This window comes from Macrotis lagotis, chromosome 7 (assembly GCF_037893015.1).
Source record: "Macrotis lagotis isolate mMagLag1 chromosome 7, bilby.v1.9.chrom.fasta, whole genome shotgun sequence".
In the NCBI taxonomy this organism is placed as follows: Eukaryota; Metazoa; Chordata; class Mammalia; order Peramelemorphia; family Peramelidae; genus Macrotis; species Macrotis lagotis.
In genome coordinates this window covers 41936434-41956910 of record NC_133664.1, presented here as the reverse complement: position 1 = coordinate 41956910, position 20477 = coordinate 41936434, and the positions used below count along the sequence as shown (strand labels likewise).

At 39.5% G+C, this 20477-nt stretch overlaps 1 protein-coding gene across 1 annotated transcript in view; it reads right to left on the bottom strand.

Annotated features, from left to right (window-relative positions):
• Positions 1-20477, bottom strand: part of SLC6A20 (solute carrier family 6 member 20) — a 57555-nt gene that overhangs the window by 10689 nt on the left and 26389 nt on the right. The window contains exons 4-10 of the mRNA XM_074195860.1: positions 13550-13777; positions 9829-9939; positions 6823-7064; positions 5030-5192; positions 3700-3904; positions 2751-2910; positions 147-312 (exon numbers count right to left, since the gene is read on the bottom strand). Of these exons, the coding sequence (XP_074051961.1) occupies positions 147-312; positions 2751-2910; positions 3700-3904; positions 5030-5192; positions 6823-7064; positions 9829-9939; positions 13550-13777 (1275 nt within the window). The remainder of the gene's footprint in view (positions 1-146; positions 313-2750; positions 2911-3699; positions 3905-5029; positions 5193-6822; positions 7065-9828; positions 9940-13549; positions 13778-20477) is intronic.

The following is a 20477-nucleotide window of genomic DNA, read 5'->3' as shown; positions in this document are numbered from 1 at the left end:
TACCCAGGAGGCACTGGGTAGGGAGAATGATGCATTAGAGAACCTTTACTGACTGCCTATGCGTAACCTTGGGTCCCTTGACTTCTCCAGGATTCAATGCAGGCATTAATTCATCACCTGTACCCTCTTGGGAAGGGGAGAATTACCTGTGTTGCATCCCAGGCTTGGTATTTCAGGGTTCCCGTGAGAATATAGTCTGACAGGTAAAAAATAAACAGGCTGATGATGAGCAGGGGACTTACAAAAGCCCACATGATTTTCCAATACCAGTTTGGCTTGCACCCTGTCATGACTTGAAGATCATTTTCAAATCTATTAAAAAAAAAACGAGAATGAAAATAAGGAGTGGGAAAGAGAGAAGGTCTGAGCCACTGTAGCTAAAGGAGGGGAGACGAGTCCAATGGAACATGCAAAATTGCTCATACTTGTTTTGGAAGATACCATCAAGTGTTTCATTTATTTTTGTATCTCACAGCTTGCACAAGGATGCCCAAGTTTGTTTACTTAACTCCTTTTAGGTCCCTTTCGAGTTTGGGGGTGGGGTGGGGGTGGAGGAGAGGTGTGGTGCCCAGAATGTGGCTTGGCATTAACAACCCAAATAAGTGATGAAGAAAATCATCTGCTTGGGGATATTCACGAGGAATTTGCCTATGGAGAAAAGATGAATTCTGAATGAGGGTCCCTGGAGGAGCTCAGGTGGAAAGTCATGGCTTGGAAGGGAAACAGGGAGAAAGAACAATGGCACTCCTCAAAGTCCCCAGGCCTCATTAGACCATTGGCAGACAGCTCAAACCTTTGTTCTTTCTTCTCCCTGGTATGGACACACTCCAGCCATGTCATTGCTCATAAGCAAATTCAACAGAGGGCAGACTGAGAAGGGACCAGTTTATTACTTGAGAACAGCTCTGGCTTAGGGAGCAAGCCGGGAAAGGAACAAATAGGGAATTAAAACCATTCATGAAAAGCTCCTGAAATTGCCATCTATTAAATTCAGTTACAGGATTTTGAGCTGGAGGGGACATCGGCGGTCCTTTAGCCTGCGGTTCTTAACCTGGGAGTTAAGTACAGATTTCATCTTTATTTCAAAATCATGGTACTGGATATTTATTTACACAGACTTAATATGTGACAGACACTGTACTAATGTTTAATAATTACTTTTTTATTTGATCCTCACAACAACCCTGAGAGGTAGTGTGCCCCCCCCATTTGGCAGATGAGGAAGCTGAGGCAAATAGACATTAGATGACCTGTCCAGAGTAAGTATCTTGAGATCAAATTTGAATTCAAGGAGATGAGTTGATCTATATTTGTGTCTCAAACTCATATACAAGGATCCATGCCCAGGTTTGTTCATAAATCTCCTTTTAGGTGCAGTCCCTGTGTCCATCCCTAGTTTTGTGAGGATGGGTAGAGGAGCGGTGTTGTGCCTACTAACCATTGTGCCACCTAGCTATGGATCATTCATGATAGTTATTCTTAAAAGAAGCATAGTATCTTTCTAGAGTGACCACATAAAGTTTTTGTGTTGAAGTATAAAGAAACTCTCTGTTGGGGGGAGACTGTGGTCACAAGGGGCGTCCCTAGTGACATTGAACTTGAGAACTCCACCCTTGGCCCCAGGCCATCCTGGCCACAGACACATAATACTCAATACTCAACATAATACTTAATCCTCCACATGGAATTTATCTATATTGTGGCATGAAAGACTTCTAGTGCCTTCTACACTCCAAAAATCTCTCTTTTTTCCCCCTCTCTGTATAGATATCTATACCCAAATGATTTGTATATTTTTTAAATATACTTCTTATACAACAGATATACAACTTGTATATCTACATTTGCAGAGATAGGAGAGAGAGCGCGCACTTGAGAGAGAATACCCTCTTTAAGTAGAGAGAGGACTCATGTAGGAGTGTTCAGATCCTGCCTCCGTCACATTTTCACAGTGTGACCCCGACAAGTCACCTAACTTGTTAGTGTCCCAGATAGCCCTCCAAGATTCTAAATTGTAGAGCAGGTATCTGGAAGAGTAGAGAATTTCTCTCCAAAGCCAATGAAATCATAGATTTGATTTCTTCCCTCCCTTCCTTCCTTCCTTTCTCTTTCTTCTTCCATTTAAGTATCCCTGTAATCTCCTCTGAAAGAATGGTAACTCCTTGAGGGCAAAGACTGTTCCTCTTTTATCTTTGTCACCTAGTAATTAAAAGCTTCTTGGTTTTTGGACAATTGCAATAACAACAATAAAAATAGCTGGAATTTATACAGTACTTTATAGTTTGCGAAATGTTTTACAACTATCTAGTGTCCTCCTCCGCAACAGTCCTAGGAGGCAGGTGCTCTCTTCAGCCCCATTTTACAGAATATTTGACAATAGTTATAAGGTCAAAGTGAATGAAGGCAGAAGGGAGAGTGAGTGCAATTAAACACAGAGAGTAGGGTGAATCGTTTCCATTAGGAAATTATTCTCTTCCTTGAGATGTCAAGGAATCCTAAATCCTATTGCTTTAGGGGCAAGAAGGTTTGGAGAGGGAACTGGGGACCCGATAATAGCAGACTTGTGGTCCAAGCCTAACTGTGCTCTCTAAACTGGGTTTCCCAGGGCTTCTCTTCTCCCAGCCCCACAGGCTGTTTAGAAGAAAGAAGAGGAAGAAAACCCAACAAGTGGGTGAATCAGTTAGTCTTCTTTGTACCTCCTTTCCACCCAGATTAGCTGATTAGTCTCAGAAAAGGATTTAGAATCTTACCTTCTTAGACCATAAACATAACAAACAGCAATTGTTTCCACCAGCACAATGAGCAGTAGGGAGAGGGTGGCCCCATAGTCGTTGAATATGTCAAACCAGTAGTTTCCAGATTCCATGGTGAACAACAGCCCAATGACACAGTTAATGAAGCATATAAGACCTGGGGGAAGAAAAGTGACTTCTCAACTTTCTAGAAGTCTGCAGCTTCATGTCCACTACCTATCTCTATCTATCTAGCTTTATTAATATATTTTACAAATACATTTGTAGAAGTTACTAATTAGGACAGACCCATCAGGATTCTTCCCCTCCTGAATTAAAATTGGCCTCTTTGGTAAGGGTCCTTTGGTTACTTCAGTGATTGATAACATTCAGCTGCAAGAATTCAGTACAACATAGATCAAACTACTTTTTTCCCTGATAATTCTGGACATTGCAGATCTGGAACTGGCAGGGACCTCAAAGGGCATCTTTCCCAACTCTCTTATTCTACAGATGAAGAAACCGATCGCCAGAGAGGTGTTTTGCCAAACAACACTCCTGACCTCATAGGACTTTCTCTATTGTATCAAAAAAACTAGTGGCCTCTTCACCCTGCAAGTTTACTCCATCCCTTCCCAGCATCTTCAATGTAAGAAGAATGTCCAGACCAGTCATCTCTTCAGGCCTTTCCAACTAACTTTCCACTGAGTTTTCTTCTCTGCCGTGCCTTCATGCTGAATACCTTCATCTCCCCTCCCCCCAGTTCCCCATGATGTTTTTCCCACTAGAATGTAAGCTTCTTGAAGGCAGGGATTCCCCGTCATTCTGCTTGTATTTATAATCCCAGCCCTTGGTACACTCACTGCTTAATAAATCATTTTAGAGGGAGGGCTGTTCACCTGAACAGTGCTAACCTCACTGCTCTGCCTACCCTTAGTACATGCACTATGCCCAATGAAAGGCTAACCTGAGATCACCTCCTTGGGCAAATGCTTTGAAATAGTCTTGCTGTCTGTCAGAGGAGTGAGGATGGCAGCAGTGTTCCCCAACATGCTTCCTATCCCCAGCATTAGCAGCATAACAAAATAGAGCACCGACCACAGCTGGGATACCTCCATATTTTTAATGGCTTCGGTGTAGACAATAAATGACAATCCAGTCCCCTGGACCGCCTGCCAATAAGAAGAAACCATGTTATATCAAGAGTGCCAACTTTATTTTAGTTCCAATGGGCAGGGGTGAAGCCTCTCCTTTAATAAGTTCCCAAGCTACATGCCTATTTTGCCTTTTATCTCCAAACATGTCATTCAATGATACTGGGCCTGAGACCATCATATGAAAAATTGGAATTAATAATGCTTTGCAGAATTTTGAGATATTAAAGCTCCTCTTGAGGACTCTTAGATCGAAGCGTGGCATGATCCTAGGCATTGTTCAAATCTAATGTTAGCCTGTATTCCATTCTCCCCTGAGAATGTCAGCCTATGATACCTGAACGTAATGGAGCAATATCACACTACTACTGAATAAATATGAGTAGGATATTGTATGTGTCGAATGAATGACTATGAGAACAACTGGGAAACATTGGAAGCTTTGTATGAATTGATACAAACTCAAGGAAGCAGAATCAGGGAGACTACAACAATGTAAATAGAAAAATATCACCACCAACAAAAAAAATCTGAATGTTGAGTTATATTGGCCAGGGGTGGCCCTCAAAAATGAGATGAGAAAATGAGCTCTCAGGGGCGGCTAGGTGGCGCAGTGGAAAAAGCACCGGCCTTGGAGTCAGGAGTATCTGGGTTCAAATCTGGTCTCAGACACTTAATAATTACCTAGCTGTGTGGCCTTGGGCAAGCCACTTAACCCCATCTGCCTTGCAAAAAAACCTTAAAAAAAAAAAGAAAATGAGCTCTCCCCGCTCCTTTGCAGAGGTAGGAGTCTATGAATATGGAACATTATATATGCTGTCAGATTGACTTGCTGTGTTGGTTAGTTTTCTTCTTTTCCCTTAATATTTTGTTATTCTTTGTTAAAGAGGATATCTCCCTGGATAGGGAAGACAGAGGTGAGGAACATAGATATTAAACTGATAAAAACGAAAGATAAATTTTAAAAGAACATTAATGGGAAATGTCTAGTCTTTCTTGATCCACAAACAGAAAATCAGTCTCTTGAGCTCATGATCAGTAGATCCCACCCTTGCTCACGAGTTTCTTTTAGGTTTCCAGTTTGCCATGTGGCAGGAGACATCACGGAAACGTCGATGTAGCAGCTCTATCAGTAACACTTACAGTATTAAGTTCTGATTCCAAACTACAGTTTTTAATCTGTGGGAATAGTTCAGCATATTCCTTTGGGTATGAAGATGCTAGATGAGTTTTCATCTCCTCCAGGTTTCCTGGAGTTACAAAGCCATCTTCAAGGTCGAAGGTATTGGTCAGCAGCAAGATCACCCTGGGGAGTCAAGTTCACTGTGTTAGTGGCCACTTGCAAAACTTGTTAAAGTTCACTAAGGTGCAATAGTTTGGTTGCAGTGCCTGGGAGGATGAAAAGGACCCATTTGCTGCCATGTCACCAGCCCTTTCTATCTTTGTAAGGATTTTTTTATACCCTCCATCTCCAATTAGATTACTGACCTATTTAAATAAGAAATATCTTCAAAATGTAAGGATATTTGCATTATGTTATTTGGAGATGCATTTCCCTCCCTCCCCCATATAATAGTATGTGATCAGAGCTGTGACATAGGATTATAGAATCATGGATTTGGGACTGGAAGGACCTCAGAGACCGCCTAATCCAACCCCCTTATATTATTCATGAGGAATCTGCTGTCTAGGGAGATAAATGACTTTTCCAAGGTCACACAGGTAGTAAGTATAAGAAGTAGGATGTAATTATGAAACCCATTCATTTAAAATGGAAGGAGGTGAATGACATGGTGAGATAGAATGAAGACAGGAGGCTCAGGAAGTAGAGGAGGTAGAGGGACTGACAGACTGGGGTACTGCAGGGGGATAAAGGTTGGAATGGGAAATGGGGAGTTAGGTAGTGAAGTAATTGCAGAGCAGGGAAAGGGACCTAGAGGGTGCAAGATGTCAGCAGCGAGGATCTAGACAGATGGTTTAAATTTCAGAAGAGGGAGAGTCTGAGAGTGGTCACAGGGTATATGGAATAAGCCAACTGGTTCTATATGTCAAAGACTGAGAGAGAAGGAGTAGCCAGTTCTGACCTCTTCAGGAGAAGGCTATGATTCATTGGACCCCAGAAGATAGAAAGAATGTGAGGGGAATGAGAAGGAGACTTTGTTGATAGAATGAAAAAGTACCCTGTAGGCAGGATATTTATATCCTCAGCTAGCATAGGTCCTGACACATTAATTGAGATGAAGCCTGGGTCGGTTGTTGGGGTCCCGGATTCGGTGACAGGAAGATTGGAGTTTCAATCACTGTTGAGTCATTCAGGTGTGACACTGAGCAAATCACTTAACCTTTCTTGTTTCCTCATTTCTGAAATGAAGGGGATCCAAGGACCTCTTACCATTCCTTCTAGCTCTAAATTTCCTGGTGCTAAGAATGATTAACAATGAAGAGAGGTCCAGAGGGTTCAGTGGAAAGGTAGAGAAGGAAAGGGAAATGGAAGGCAAGAGGTGAGTTTACTATTGGCATGGGGGTTGGCAACAGCTTGGAGTTGGTACTTGAGGGCAATTGTTAGAGTTTCAAAACAGAAGAGCATAGTGGAAGGAGCACTGGATTGAGAGTCAGGGACCCTGGGTTGAAATCCAGAAACTATTACTTATTATCCATGTGACCTTGGGCAATTTAAATTCAGACACTAGACCTGTGCAAATCACTTAACCTTTCTTTGCCTTAATTTCTTCATCTTTAAAATGGATAAAGTAAATCCAATGGCCTCCAAGGTCCTTTCCATCTTTAAATTTATGATTCTATGATCCTAAATTGCTCAGTCTCTTTATGAGCCTCAGTTTACTAATCTGTAAAATAAAGGAAATAGATTAGATAGCCTTGTAAGGGTCTCTTCTTCCTTTCAACCTATGAACCTCTGACCTGCCCATCATTCTTACTTATTGATGCAGCTCTCGTAGTTGAAAGTGGCTTTGAAGCCATAGATGGAGAACGTGACGATACTGGCAAAGATGGATGTGGAACTGTTAATCAGGGACACAATGATGGCATGCTTCTGGCAATTGTTGGATGGCTCATTGTAGCTGGCAAAAGCAATCAGGCTGCCGAACCCGAGGCCAAGGGAGAAGAAGATCTGTGTGGCCGCATTGATCCAGGCTTTGGGGTTCGATAACTGCTCTAGCTGAAAAGGTGGAGGAGAAGCTGATCAGAGCATGAGGACATATTAGCTATTCTGGCACCAGGGTTTGTAACGTAGGAGTAAGGCAACAAGCAGTTAGTAAATGTTACAGGCACTATACTGCTGAGGATACCAACAGAGGCAAAAAACCAGTCCTTCCCTCAGAAAATATCTATGCCCAATTATGGATGGGCATAGACAGTTACTTAGATAGTCTGCTATCATTTTGGAAAGGTAGGGAGGAGACCAGATGTTGGAAAACTCTGAAAAAGTTTATATTTCATTCTAGAGGAAACTGGGAGCCATGGAAGATTTTTGAGCAAGGGAGTGAGTGATATGGTCAGATCAATGCTTAGGAAATTTATGTTGGCAATGTGGAGGATGGATTGACAAAAAAGAGACTGGAAATGGAAACCAATTATGAAGCTCTTCATATAGTCCAGGTGAGATTTGAATTAGGGCAGTAGTCATGTGAAAGAAGCAAAGAGGATGAATGTGAAAGATGGTGTGGAGGTAGAATAGTGGGGTTGGTCACTGGTCCCATAAATGACCAGCTCCTTCTTTAAAGCCTCCCCCAGGTACATGTCTGCTTCCCTATGGAGCTAAATTAGCAGATGAGGGACTGACAAATGGGGTTGAACAGGTTTGTGGAGTAGAAGAAGGGAGTCTTTTCCCACTCCACAGAATATTAATAGTGACGATAATAATAACTCATCCCTAAAGTAGTTTAGTCTTTATAGAATATTTATAAAATCATAACCTAATAGTTTAGTATTTGAAGAGACCATCAAGTCCAATTCCCTAATTTTGTGATGAGGAAACTGAGTCAAAGAGTGACAATATTATCCTATTTTATGTTTAAGAAAGCTAATTAAGAATGAAACATCTAGAAAGTGGCAGACCTAGAGCATACATTCAGGGCTTTTGATTTTTAAGATCCAGGCTCTTTCTACCATACTCCTATCTTCCTCTTTCAAATGAAGCCAGGAAAAAAAAGTGGAAAATTTATGCCCTAGGATGGCAGAAGACAGAGCAGAATTGGAACTATGGGGAGCTTCTTTCTCTGAAGTGCTATACTCCAAAGGGAGAATCTGCTAAGAACAGGGCAATTTGACAATGGATTTGGGGTGCCAATATCAAAGACAACTCAATGACTTCATGCCAAATATGTTATGGAATGGGTTTTACTTTGTGCAGGAGTTGAACCAGAAGACAATTTGCCAAGGATGTCGTACCTTGGAAGCTTTGAACTGGATGACCTATGAGATCTCTTCCAGATCCATGATGCTATTATCCTCACCTGATCTTTGCGCAGAGAAAAGGGGTAATAATAGCAAGACTAGCTAGTTGCAAGGGAGGGCTTTCAGATTTGTGGAGCATTTTATAGATGTTATCCTCACAACCACCATTTGAAGCAGGGGCCATTATTATCTCTATATTACAGGAACCTGAGGCTGGTGACTTCCTCAGGTTCTCACAACTGCTAAGTGTCTAAGGCAGGATTCCAACTCAGGTCTTCCTGAGTTCCACAGTCTCTCTCTGTACCACTTAGTTATTATCTAAGGAAGAGCCAGACAAAACACCTAACTGATGAGGTTTGTATTGAATGTTCTCTCATCTCCCTTCTTTGTTTCTCTTTCATTTCCTAAGTCTTATGTCTTTCAGTAATGATGTAATTATATATGTATGTATGTATGTATGTAATTATGATGATATGGGGGGAAAAAAAACCCCTGGACAGAGTCAAGAAATCTGGGTTCAAATTCTGAGCCAGTTCACTTCATTTTACTGGTCCTATTTCCTCATCATAAAACAAGAGAATTGGACTAGAATCTTTAAGGTCCACTCTGAGCTTCCAGCTCCTGAAGAAAGTAGAGAGAATGTCTCCCTACCTGGAGTCCTAATGATGGAAGCAAGCTGGTTGTTTGACCTTTGTTTATTAACCCTTTGTTCATTGGCTGACTGACTTCTCAGCATCACAGATAATATTTGATATAATAATAAGACTGGAAAGGTAAGAAGGGGCAAGGCTGTGAAGGGCGCTAAATGCCAAACAGAATATCTGATGTTGGATCTTGGAAATAATAGCCACTCTACTACATTGAGTAGGAAGGTGACAGGATCACACCGAGATTTAAATAAAAACCATTTTTATAGGTGAGTGAAGAATGGATGGGAGGAAGGAGAGATTTGAGAAAGGGAGATTGATTGGAAAATCACTGCAGTGATCCAGGCAGGAGGAATTGAGAGCCTGTAACCAGAGGGTTAAGAAAAGGACCTTTAATGAGAGACATTGTGAAGGTAGAAACAAGAAGACTTGCCAATAGTTTAGATATGTAGAGTGATTGTAAGAGAAAGGCTGAGTATAAATACCAAGGTTGTAAGCTTAAGGGACTGGAAGGATGATGGCATCTTTGAACAAAATAGGTAAATTTGGGGGTGGGGTGGGGGCATGGTCTGAGAGTAAAGGTAATGAATTCCATTTTGGACATGGTAGGTTTCAGATGCCCATGGGACATTCATTTCAAGATGCCCAAGTGGCAGCTGATGACGTGAGACTGGGGCTCAGGACAAAGTAAGGCTGAATGTATAGACCTGAAAATTACCTGTATAAAGATAATTGGGAAGACAATGCAAAAAAGAGGAATTCGATAAGAGTGTGTGTGTGTGTGTGTGTGTGTGTGTGTGTGTGTGTGTGTGTGTGTGTGTGTGTGTAGAGGGTGTGCAATATGACTAAGTATCAAGAGAAATGAAGGTTCATCCTTACCTTGGGTGTAAACATGTATATAAGGCCATTGGTGGCTCCATGCAGGGTGACACCCCGAATCAAATAGATGATGAGAACACAATAAGGCAGGGATGCAGTCACATAGACCACCTAGGAACAGGAAGATCCAAATTAGCCTCTTAGAGTTAGGAGTCTTGGCCACCTCTCTGTTACTGGCCCCCAACCCTTTTGCCATTAAAGAAGAAAGGGAAAATGAAGCCTAACTAGGCCTCCAAGGAAACTTTATCTGATCACCTAAGAGCTAGAATAAACGAGTCAGTAGAGGTCTACTTCCCCATGCAGGCCTATTTTATGTTTATTGGTGATTTTTATTTAGTAATGGTACTAATATGCATGGCATAACGGATAGGACACAACTCAGATCAGATTTCACCTCAATGTCTGAGTTCGTATTTGAACCCAGGTACTCCTGACTCCAGGACTGGGGCTCTATCCACTGCGCCACCTAGCTGCCCCCAACTTTAACATTCTAACAAATGCAATAACTTATTTGATAAATAATTCTTATAATAATAAGGGTAACATTGTTAGAAAATAAAGCCAATGTAATCATTCATAAAAATGGAGAATCTTTTGGGAATGTTAACAATGACCCAGAGTTTATCTGGACCTTTGGGTTTTCTTATATAACTTAGGGTATATCCATATTAATGTAAAAAGTAGGGTTTGTGGGTATCATGAGTTTGGCTTTGAGTTGGAATTGTTACTACCACTACTACCGCTACTACTGCTACTACTATTACTACTACTACTACTACTACTACCACCACCACTACTGCTACTACTACTACCACTACTGCTACTACTACTACCACTACTGCTACTACTACTACCACTACTACTATTACTACTACCACTACTACTACTACTACTACTACTACTACTACTACTACTACTACTACTGCTACTACTACTACCACTACTACTGCTACTACTACTACTACTATTACTACTACTACTACTATTACTACCACTACTACCGCTACTACTACTACTACCACTACTACTACTACTACTACTACTACTATTACTACTACTACCACCACTACTACTGCTACTACTACTACCACTGCTACTATTACTACTACCACTACTACTACTACTACCACTACTACTATTACTACTACTACTACCACTACTACTATTACTACTACTACTACCACTACTACTACTACTACTGCTACTACTACCGCTACTACTACTACTACCACTATTACCACTACTACTACTACTACTACCACTACTACTGCTACTACTACTATTACTACTACTATTGCTGCTGCTGCGTCTGCTATTGTTGTTGCTACTGTTCCTACTATTACTACTGCTGCTGCTAGTACTACTACTGCTCCTACTATGCAGCTACTACTACTACTACTACTGCCGTTGCTACTACTATTATTAGTAGTTTTACTACTATTACTACTGCTCCTACTGCTGCTGCTACTGTACTGCTATTCTTACTGCTGCTGCTACTATAATGAATAATTAACAATTTATAGTAAAAAAAATAACACGTACTCTTAAACTATTCCTACTACTACTGCTAGCTAGCTACCTAGCATCTATAAAGCACCTATTATTTATTTATATCTATCTACATCTATTTATATCTATACTATTTATAAAGCACCTGTCTTCTTAGCATTTTATAAATATGATCTCATTTGATGCTCTCAACAGCCCTGAGAGGTAAGATACTTTTATTACACCCATTTTACAGTTGAGGAAACCAAGGGAAGCATAGATGAAGTGACTTGCCCAAGGTCTCACAGGTAGCAAGTATCTGAAGCTGGATTTGAACTTAAGTCTTCCTGACTGCTGTCCAAGGGTTCTCTACATTTTATCGCTGTCTTTTTTAAAATTTTATTTATTTTGAATTTTACAATATTTCCCCTAATCTTGCTTCCCTCCCCCCACCCCCCACAGAAGGCAGTCTGTTAGGCTTTACATTGTTTCCATGGTTTTTATTGATCTAAGTTCAATGTGATGAGAGAGAAATCATATCCTTAAGGAAGAATACTGTTTTCAGGTGTACCCAGTACTCCTATCAAAATCTTGTCATTTGGATCCATGAATATCAGCTCTCTGAGGAGCCCGCAGTGTATCATTTCACTGGTTGCTTGCAGCATAGGAGAATGTCTACACATATTATTTACCCTTGCTTTATAGCTGAGCTTACTGAAAACCACATAAATTAATCCCACATGAAATCACACAAAGACAAGCTTAGTCCTGGATGTAAGTAGAGGGTAACGAGGACCAGATGCTATCTGCCTAAACATTTTTAAAGAATTCCAGGGTAAAATAGCAGAATTGTTGGCCAGGATATGCAATCTGTCATTTTCCATCACTACAATGCTAGAGGACAGGCATTCATAAAACAAAGGCTTCTAAGAAGGACCTTGGAGACTGCCAACCAGCCTCCCTTTCATTAAGTAACGTCACCAATCACTTAAAAAGAATCACTTGTGATTCTGTAGAGGCAATCTCGCCTGATTAGTCTAAAAGAATTCTTGGAGGTAAGGGGGATTTGTAAATCTGATTTAGAATTTTGAAAAACCTTTGAATAGATTCCACATCAATGGCAATTATAATGGAATAGCTGTGGGATTGGAGGAAATGTTTTATCAGGAATAGGGGACTGGTTTAAATCTAGGAAACAAATAGAAGGTATAAATTTTAGGTATTTTTGTAGAAAGAAGACCAGAGCGACACCTCCTATAGACTAATATTGAGATGATTTTTATTTAATGAATTTAACAATGACATGAAAGAAGATAGAACTATTAAAAACTCAGGGCAAAAAAGATGACCCGACATGGATTCATGGAATGCCATTCTGACAAAAATAAACTTCAAGGAGAGGATGCTATCAGCTCTGCATTTTCTCATTTGAACCTCATAATGGCCCTTTGAGGTAATTAATACAGTTATTATATATCTCCACTTTTACAGATGAAGAAACTGAGGCTTAAACAGGTTAAGTGACTTGCCCATGGTCACACACATCTAAGAAATATCAGAGGCAGCACATGAGCTCAGGATTTCTTGTTCCCCAACCTTGCTGGTTGCAAAGCCTTGATTTACTAGCCACAGCTAATTCACATTATGACTAAAAAACAGTTTGTTAAAGGAAGTGACTGATATTTCGTAGCTCACTTCACAGACAGCAATCATGCCATATCATAAAATTTCCAGAGACACAAAATAATGAATCGGTTAGGTCATCAGTCTGCCTTCAAATCCAACAAATCTTAAGTTCTTTCATTGTATTGGGTGAGAGAAATTTGGGATTTGTAGTTTTTAAGTGAACCTTATGATCAGACACTTCTTGCCTGCCTTACGGGACTAGTACTAAACTAGGGACCTGGGTCTTGGGTTCAAGTCAATATGATCTCAAGGCAACTCTAACTGCCTGGCACCATCTCACCCCTTGGACTTTTCTGAAGCTGATTAGAGAGATGAGCGTCACCAGTCCAGAAGATACCTTAGAAGCCATCTAGGTCAAATTATTCATGTAAGCTGAGGCTTAAAGAGGTTGGTTGACTTGCTCATGTTCACACTGGTTATGTGTCAGAGAAGAGACTTGAACCCATGTTATTTGATTCTTTCCATTGCTGGCTAGTAATCCCTCCCCTTAAGCAGGAATGAACCCATCTGAACCTTCAGTCCAGGGCCATTTTGTAATGGAACTTACCTTGCCAGTTGACTCTGTGCCTCTCAGAATGCACAGATAAACCACCAGCCATGCTAAGATGAGACACAAGGCCTGTTCCCACTGGAGGCTCCCATTCTCCTCAATGGAGGGTGAGATATTGAGGGTTTTCCGGTACCAAAAGTACTGAGTTGATGAGGCTTTCTCACATTCTTCATTGTAATCCGTGAGATTACTGTTCAATGGGCAGCTGGACCACGGCAAGGGATCCTTTGGGATCAAAACAATTATTATGCAAAGCAGTGGGTAGCCGAGGAATGAAGGACAGGCATGAAGGGAAGAAAGAAAGGGAATATATACTTCCATTACTATCTTAGTTAATTCTAACAACAACCTGGAGAGGCAGGTGCTGTTATCAACCCTAATTGGCAGTTGAGGAAACCAAGGCAAACAAAAGTTAAATGAATTCCCAGGGTCACACCGCTAGGGAGTGTCTGAAATCAGATTTGAACTTGTGTCTTTATGACACCAGGCTCTGTGTTCTAGCCACTGTACCACCTAGCTGTCTCATAGATAGGGCTGAGATCAGAAGGGAAACTTAGAGGGAACATGGACAAAGAGCTAGGGGATCTTTCTAGAAGATAATGAATAAAGACCATGCTTGGGGGTAGAGGGAGAAGAGCAGGGGACAAATTCAGTTCCTCATCTCTCTAATCAGCTTCAGAAAGAACAGGGATGGACCAAATGGAGAAGCAGCAAAGGACTCAGGTGGGAGAAAGTTAAAGGCAGAACAACAATTATGAAAGGACCAGACCAAAAAACCCAACTACAAAGAGAGGTAGAGGCAACTACAGGAGAGAAAACAATAGTGTCTACTGCCAACATTGGACAGATAAGCCCCCCACCCCCCACAGGCCCTAACTAGTTTTATCTGTAAAAGAGTAATGGGGATTAGATTTTGGACCTCTCTGGTATAGTGGACTTGAGATGTTGATACTAAAGGCTGTGGGTCACTGCTTCTCTGGGAGAAATACTTGAATTTAGCTGCCATTCCAACAATTTTCTTTCAGCCAAATATGCCTTATTCATCTTCCAGAGGGTAGGGTTCAGAATTCATTATACATGACCCAACATAGCTTGAAATCATAAGAGAAAATAAACTTGCAGGAAAGACTTTCCATAGACGTGGATTAATAAATAAATGAGCAAGCAAACAAATAAGTAAATATATATGAATTGATTAATCACTTTTCTTAAACCATTAAAAGCTGATATTCAAAATAGATTCATTACTAATTTATTGATGTACCTGTCTTCCCACATTATAAAATATTTATTCTTCCTGGGTTTGGTTTTTAATTTTTTTCATTTTGTTTCATTTTCAGATTATAGGAAATCTCAGAGTTCTAATTTGCATTTCTTTTACTTCAAATGATTTGGAACAATTTTTTCAAATAGCTATTTATAGTTTATAATTATACTTTTTTTTTTTTTTTTTTTTTTTTTTTTTTTAGGATTTTGCAAGGCAAATGGCTTAAGTGCCTTGCCCAAGGCCACACAGCTAGGTAATTATTAAGTGCCTGAGGTCGGATTTGAACTCTCAGGTACTACTGACTCCAGGGCCGGTGCTCTATCTACTGCGCCACCTGGCTGCCCCTATAATTATACTTTTGAAAACTTTTGCTTTTATCCAGGGATATGCTGTTTATATGTTTAAGTGAACCTTATGATCAGACACTTCTTGCCTGCCTTACTGGACTAGTACTAAACTAGGGACCTGGGTCTTGGGTTCAAGTCAATATGATCTCAAGGCAACTGAGTTTAACAACTAGTTCTTTCCCAAATAATACAATTGAAGTTTAATCTTCATTATTAACATTTCTCCATTACTTTCTTACAACTAGACAACCAACAAAAAACAAATCATATGCTGATTTATTGAGTCTGTGGATTTCCAAGGGTTAATGGTCACACTGAAAATTTAACAATTGTCTCTTCCAAGCTGGCTTCAAGACATCCCTACTAATATGCTTTGTTTAGAGTTAGATTGGAAATGGCTCTTGTGATACCATCAATCTCTATTTGATGAAAATGGTTTTTCCACTTGACAGTTTCTCTGTTCACTCTGTTCATTGACTTTTCCTTCTGCAAAAGCTTTTTAGTTTGATGTAATCAAAATAGTCTGTTTTCTTTCTTTCATAATATTCCCTTTATTTCCTTCATCACTTCTGTAGCTAAGGATTCTCTCTCTGCCACAGCTAGGAAAGGGACCTGCTTTTAATTTCCCCTCTCTAGTTTACTTTCCTCATGCTATAATCTGTATTCAAGCCTCATATCATTTTTTTAGGTTATTGTAATTTATGGTGTAAGATGCTGGTCTAAAACTGATATCTGCCAAATTGCTTCCCAGCTTTCCAGCAGCTCTTGTCAAATAGGAAATCATTCCCTCTCTAATCTACGTTCTTGGGTTTTTCAAACATCAGATACTTGCGTTTGGTTGTTTCTAGATTATCCAGTTGGTTCCACTAATCAACTTTGCAGTTGTTCATTTTGTTGTTGTTTTAATGCAATATCAAATAATTAATATGACTTGTTTTATAATACAGATTGATGTCTGGGAAATAATATGTCACCTTCATTCCTACTTTTAAATTTTTTCCTTGATATTTTAGACTTTGTTTCTTCTTTTAACTGAATTGTGATTGTTTTGTCTAGTTCTGAAACTATCAAATGATATTAAAGTTAATTTCTGTAGTCTCATGATTTTTATTATACTAGCACATGAGCAAACAAGTCTCTCCAATTATTTGTCTTCCTTCATTTATTTTTTTCTTGTTTTTAAAATTCTGATCTTAATACCAAAACAAAAATTTCCATATAGGAAATAAAACAAAAGAGGGAAATCCTTTCAAAATGTATAATAAAATCAACATATAACTTTCAAAACTTTCCTAAATGTTTTTGATTTTTTCTGGCCTTCATTTTGTTCTCTTCTATGAATTTTTTAAAAATGCTTTAATGACCCATTTTTCTTTCTCTTTCTTTCCTTTCTTTGTTTTTGGTGGGGAAACCTATTGTTCCTCATCTTGCTCCTTCCCCCTCTTCTAAGTTGAAAAGAAAAAAGAAAAGAAAAACAAAATTTCTATAGTAAATATATATATTTAAGCAAAACAAATGTATACATCAGCTAAGAACAACAATCTAAATCTTATTCTCTTCTTTTTTTCTTTAAGAATGACTTATAGTTGCATTCATATAAAAGACTAGAAGCTAGAGAGTCTACATTAAGACCAGGAAGATCTAAGTTCCACTCCTCCCCCTCTTAACTGTCTCCCCCATCCCAACCCTACATACATACATACATATATACATACATATATGCATATATGTTTTTTCAAGGCAAATGGGGTTAAGTAGCTTGCCCAAGGCCACACAGCTAGGTAATAATAAGTGTCTGAGGTGGGTTTTTTGAACTCAGGTACTCCCGACTCCAGGGCCAGTGCTCTATCTACTGTGTCACCTAGCCACCCCTTCTCCCATATACATATTACTGGCTGGGTAACCCTGAAGTTGGCATTGAACTTCTCAATGTTCTAGAAAACTCTCCAAGACAAGATGCAGAAAAGGTACTGAATTGCACTAGTTGAAGGAATTTGCTTAGATTTCTCTATATTAGTGAAAACATAGGATCATTCCTGGAGTGTGCTGATAAATTTAATAACTGACTCTCCACTCAAAAATGTCTGCGTGACATTTTTTAAAATTTAATCTGTATTATTAACATTTTTCCACCTCTTTAATCAACCATCTAGTCAAATCAACCAAGCTCTGATTTATAGCATTTGCCAGATTCAAAGTGTAAATTCCACAAAATTTAGCAATTACTTCTCTTTAACCATGTGAACATTTGAAGCAACGAGATGGTGCAGTGTAAAGCCTGAGCCTGGAGTCAGGGGAAGATCAAATCTGGCTTCAGATACTTATTTGCTATGTGACCCTAGACAAGTCATTTAATCCTGTTTTTCTCAGTTTCCTCATCTTCAAAATGAACTGGAGAAGGAAATGGCAAAAACCACTCCATTATCTTTGCCAGAAAAGTCCCACATGGGATCATGAAGGTTCAGACATGGCTAAAAATAACACAACACAGCAACAAAAAAACTATGTGAACTGGTTCTAACTTCCCTGATCCATTCCCTATTCCTACAGATATTTTAATGGAATTTGTGTTATTATTATTAGATATTTTTGGTTTTTTAAATGTAGAGAATAAATGTAGATTTCTTTTGTATCCTATATCCTGTCCACTGCACACACATATCCCTCTTGCTTACCTCTTTCATTGGCAATTTTAAGGCTGTGTTATAATTTAATCTTTATAAGAGGCTTGCGTTTCCACCTAGAAACTTGCATTTAAGGAAGGACAGTGATGCTCTGTTGCTGATTTTGTTGTTGTTTTAATGCAATATCAAATAATTAATATGACTTGTTTTATAGTAGAGTTTGATGTCTGGGAAATAATACGCCACTTTCATTCCTACTTTTAAATTTGGGGATGTTGTGGGATTTCGAGGATTTTGAGGGATCTTGAGATTATTGTTATTACTCCTTTATTTTCTAAGAGGACTAAGGATACTCAGGATGGTGTTTTGACTAAAGTGTGAAGTGGATTTAAGCGAGGCAGCACTGCCATCAGCCTCATCACTCTCTCTTTCAAAGCCATTGAAGAAGACTGGCGATGACTTGGGAGAAAGCGAGCTCAACTGTCTTTCATTTCACCAAAGTAAAGTTCTCAAAGACTGAATGTCTTTCGGGTGTCATCTACAGGACCTCTTTCACTTACAGTGAAATTACTGAAGTTGCCTTTCTCCCCCTGTTGCTAGTAGTTCAAGTCACCACCGACCTGTAGACTTGAGCATCCCTATCACTGAGTATTACAAGTTCGGCATTAGCTTCATTCCTAACTCACAGTCATCTAACACAGTCAATTCCTGGCCAAACCTTACCCTTCACTACATATGACGTCTGCCAGCAGCCATTTGAATCTTGTCCAGACTTGGCCCCTTCTTCCCTTTCCTCTCCAAGCACTCTATGGTCCAACTACACTGTTTCTCAAACATGAGGAACCCATCCCTCATCTCCATGTCTACACTGGCCGTCTCCTCATCTTAGTTTCCCTGCTTCCTTAAAGTTAGCTGAAAAGACACTTTCTGTAGGAGGAACCCATTCAGCTCTGCCCATCTGCTAATGCCTTCCCTTTTAGTTCTCTTCCATCGAGTCCCAACTCCTACCTCCAATTCTCAACCACTCTTAGACTTGACTGCTCTGAGGAATTATCATCATCATCATCATCATCATCATCATCATCATCATCATCATCATCCTTATCATTATTAGCTGTGGGTACTCATTTCACCAAATACAGATCACAATCTCTTTATCATTCAGTAAAATATCTTTGCATGTTTCTTTAGTTGAAAAATTCATTACAATAAGGCTCTTTGAATTTAGGCATGCTGGCTCTAAGATAATAATCAGATGGGACATTCTTGTTCCTTTTCTACTTGAAGTATTTCTAGCACGGGAAAATCCTTCAGAATTTGCACTCTGGCAGCGCTTTCAAGAAGGTCATGTCCACCCATGGGTATACTGGTAAATGTTTAACAGCTGATTCTAAGTACTATCTGCATTATTAACATTTTCTCCATTATCTTCCTAACTAGACGATATACAAAACAATAAGTCATGCCCAGATTTGCTGGTGCTGGAGGAGGCTCTCTCCCTTCCACAATAAAGAACCAGGGGAAGACTTTTGTACAGGAATAAATAGCTTCTGGTTTTTGCCAAAGTCTCAGCTCAGTCCCTGTAGATGATTGTGAAGCTACTTCCTTGGGTATGTCTTTGGATCTCTCCATAGTTTTCTTGATTTTTTTTAAGGGAGTATCATCGCCTAGTATCCCAAGACTCAATGTCTGTTGCATCTTGAAGGAGAGCACACATTCCCATAACTCCCTCTAGACAGATTGATTCTTCATGTTGCTCAGGGATGTTTGCCTCTCCCTATGTCTCAGATGTTAAAGTGTAAAACCTCCACTTTATTCTGCCAAAATTTAGAGTGAGGCAGAGATTCCAGATTCCTTTTACTTACTGCCTTCAGAGCAGATATTTAAGTAAACTCCCAGGAACACCTCAGAATATAAGATTAGCCCATGTCTAGCAAGAACTTTAAACTTTGCTGTGATTCTCAACTATCTTGGGAATCTGTAATTGTTATTCCCATTTCACAGATGAGGATAATTTGCAGGGCTAGTACCAAGTCTTCTGATTTTCAGTGCTCTCCTAAATATTTTTCTAAATATGTTTCAAAAGAATTAGTTTGCTTTGTAATCCTATGCATTTAAAAATATTATTCTGAAGAGAAATCCAACAGCTTCACCAGGGGGACATGATGCAAAAAAGGTTAGGAACCTTTGCTCTACACCATGCTGATTCTTGAAAGTTCTTGTCAAGGAAAACACAGAGACTAATTCTAATAACAATCTTGAATTAGTGATGGAATTAGCTTAAACCCACATTCATCGTCATCAAAGAATACTTCTGAAGCACCCTTTGGACAAAATAAGTAAACAGCGGCAGATCAAAGCAGATGATTCAGGAAATCAGAACAACAGGAATTTAATAAAACAACATGCCAAGGACAAACAAAGAAGGTCTCTCTGCAGCACGAGTTAATTCCTAATGAATCTCACAAAAGTGGTCACATGGATTTGGATTTCCACTAATTGAAGTTATAATTACGTAAAATATGGTCATTGGTCCCAGCCAAAAGGGAAGTAAGCAGCATGAAATCAAATAATGTTATCATTTCTCAGGATTCACTATTCACACTAATTTGGACTTAACTAATTCCTCTGCCTCCTCAACACAGCAGAAGAGACCCAACAATTCATTTACTGTATGGTATTAGAAA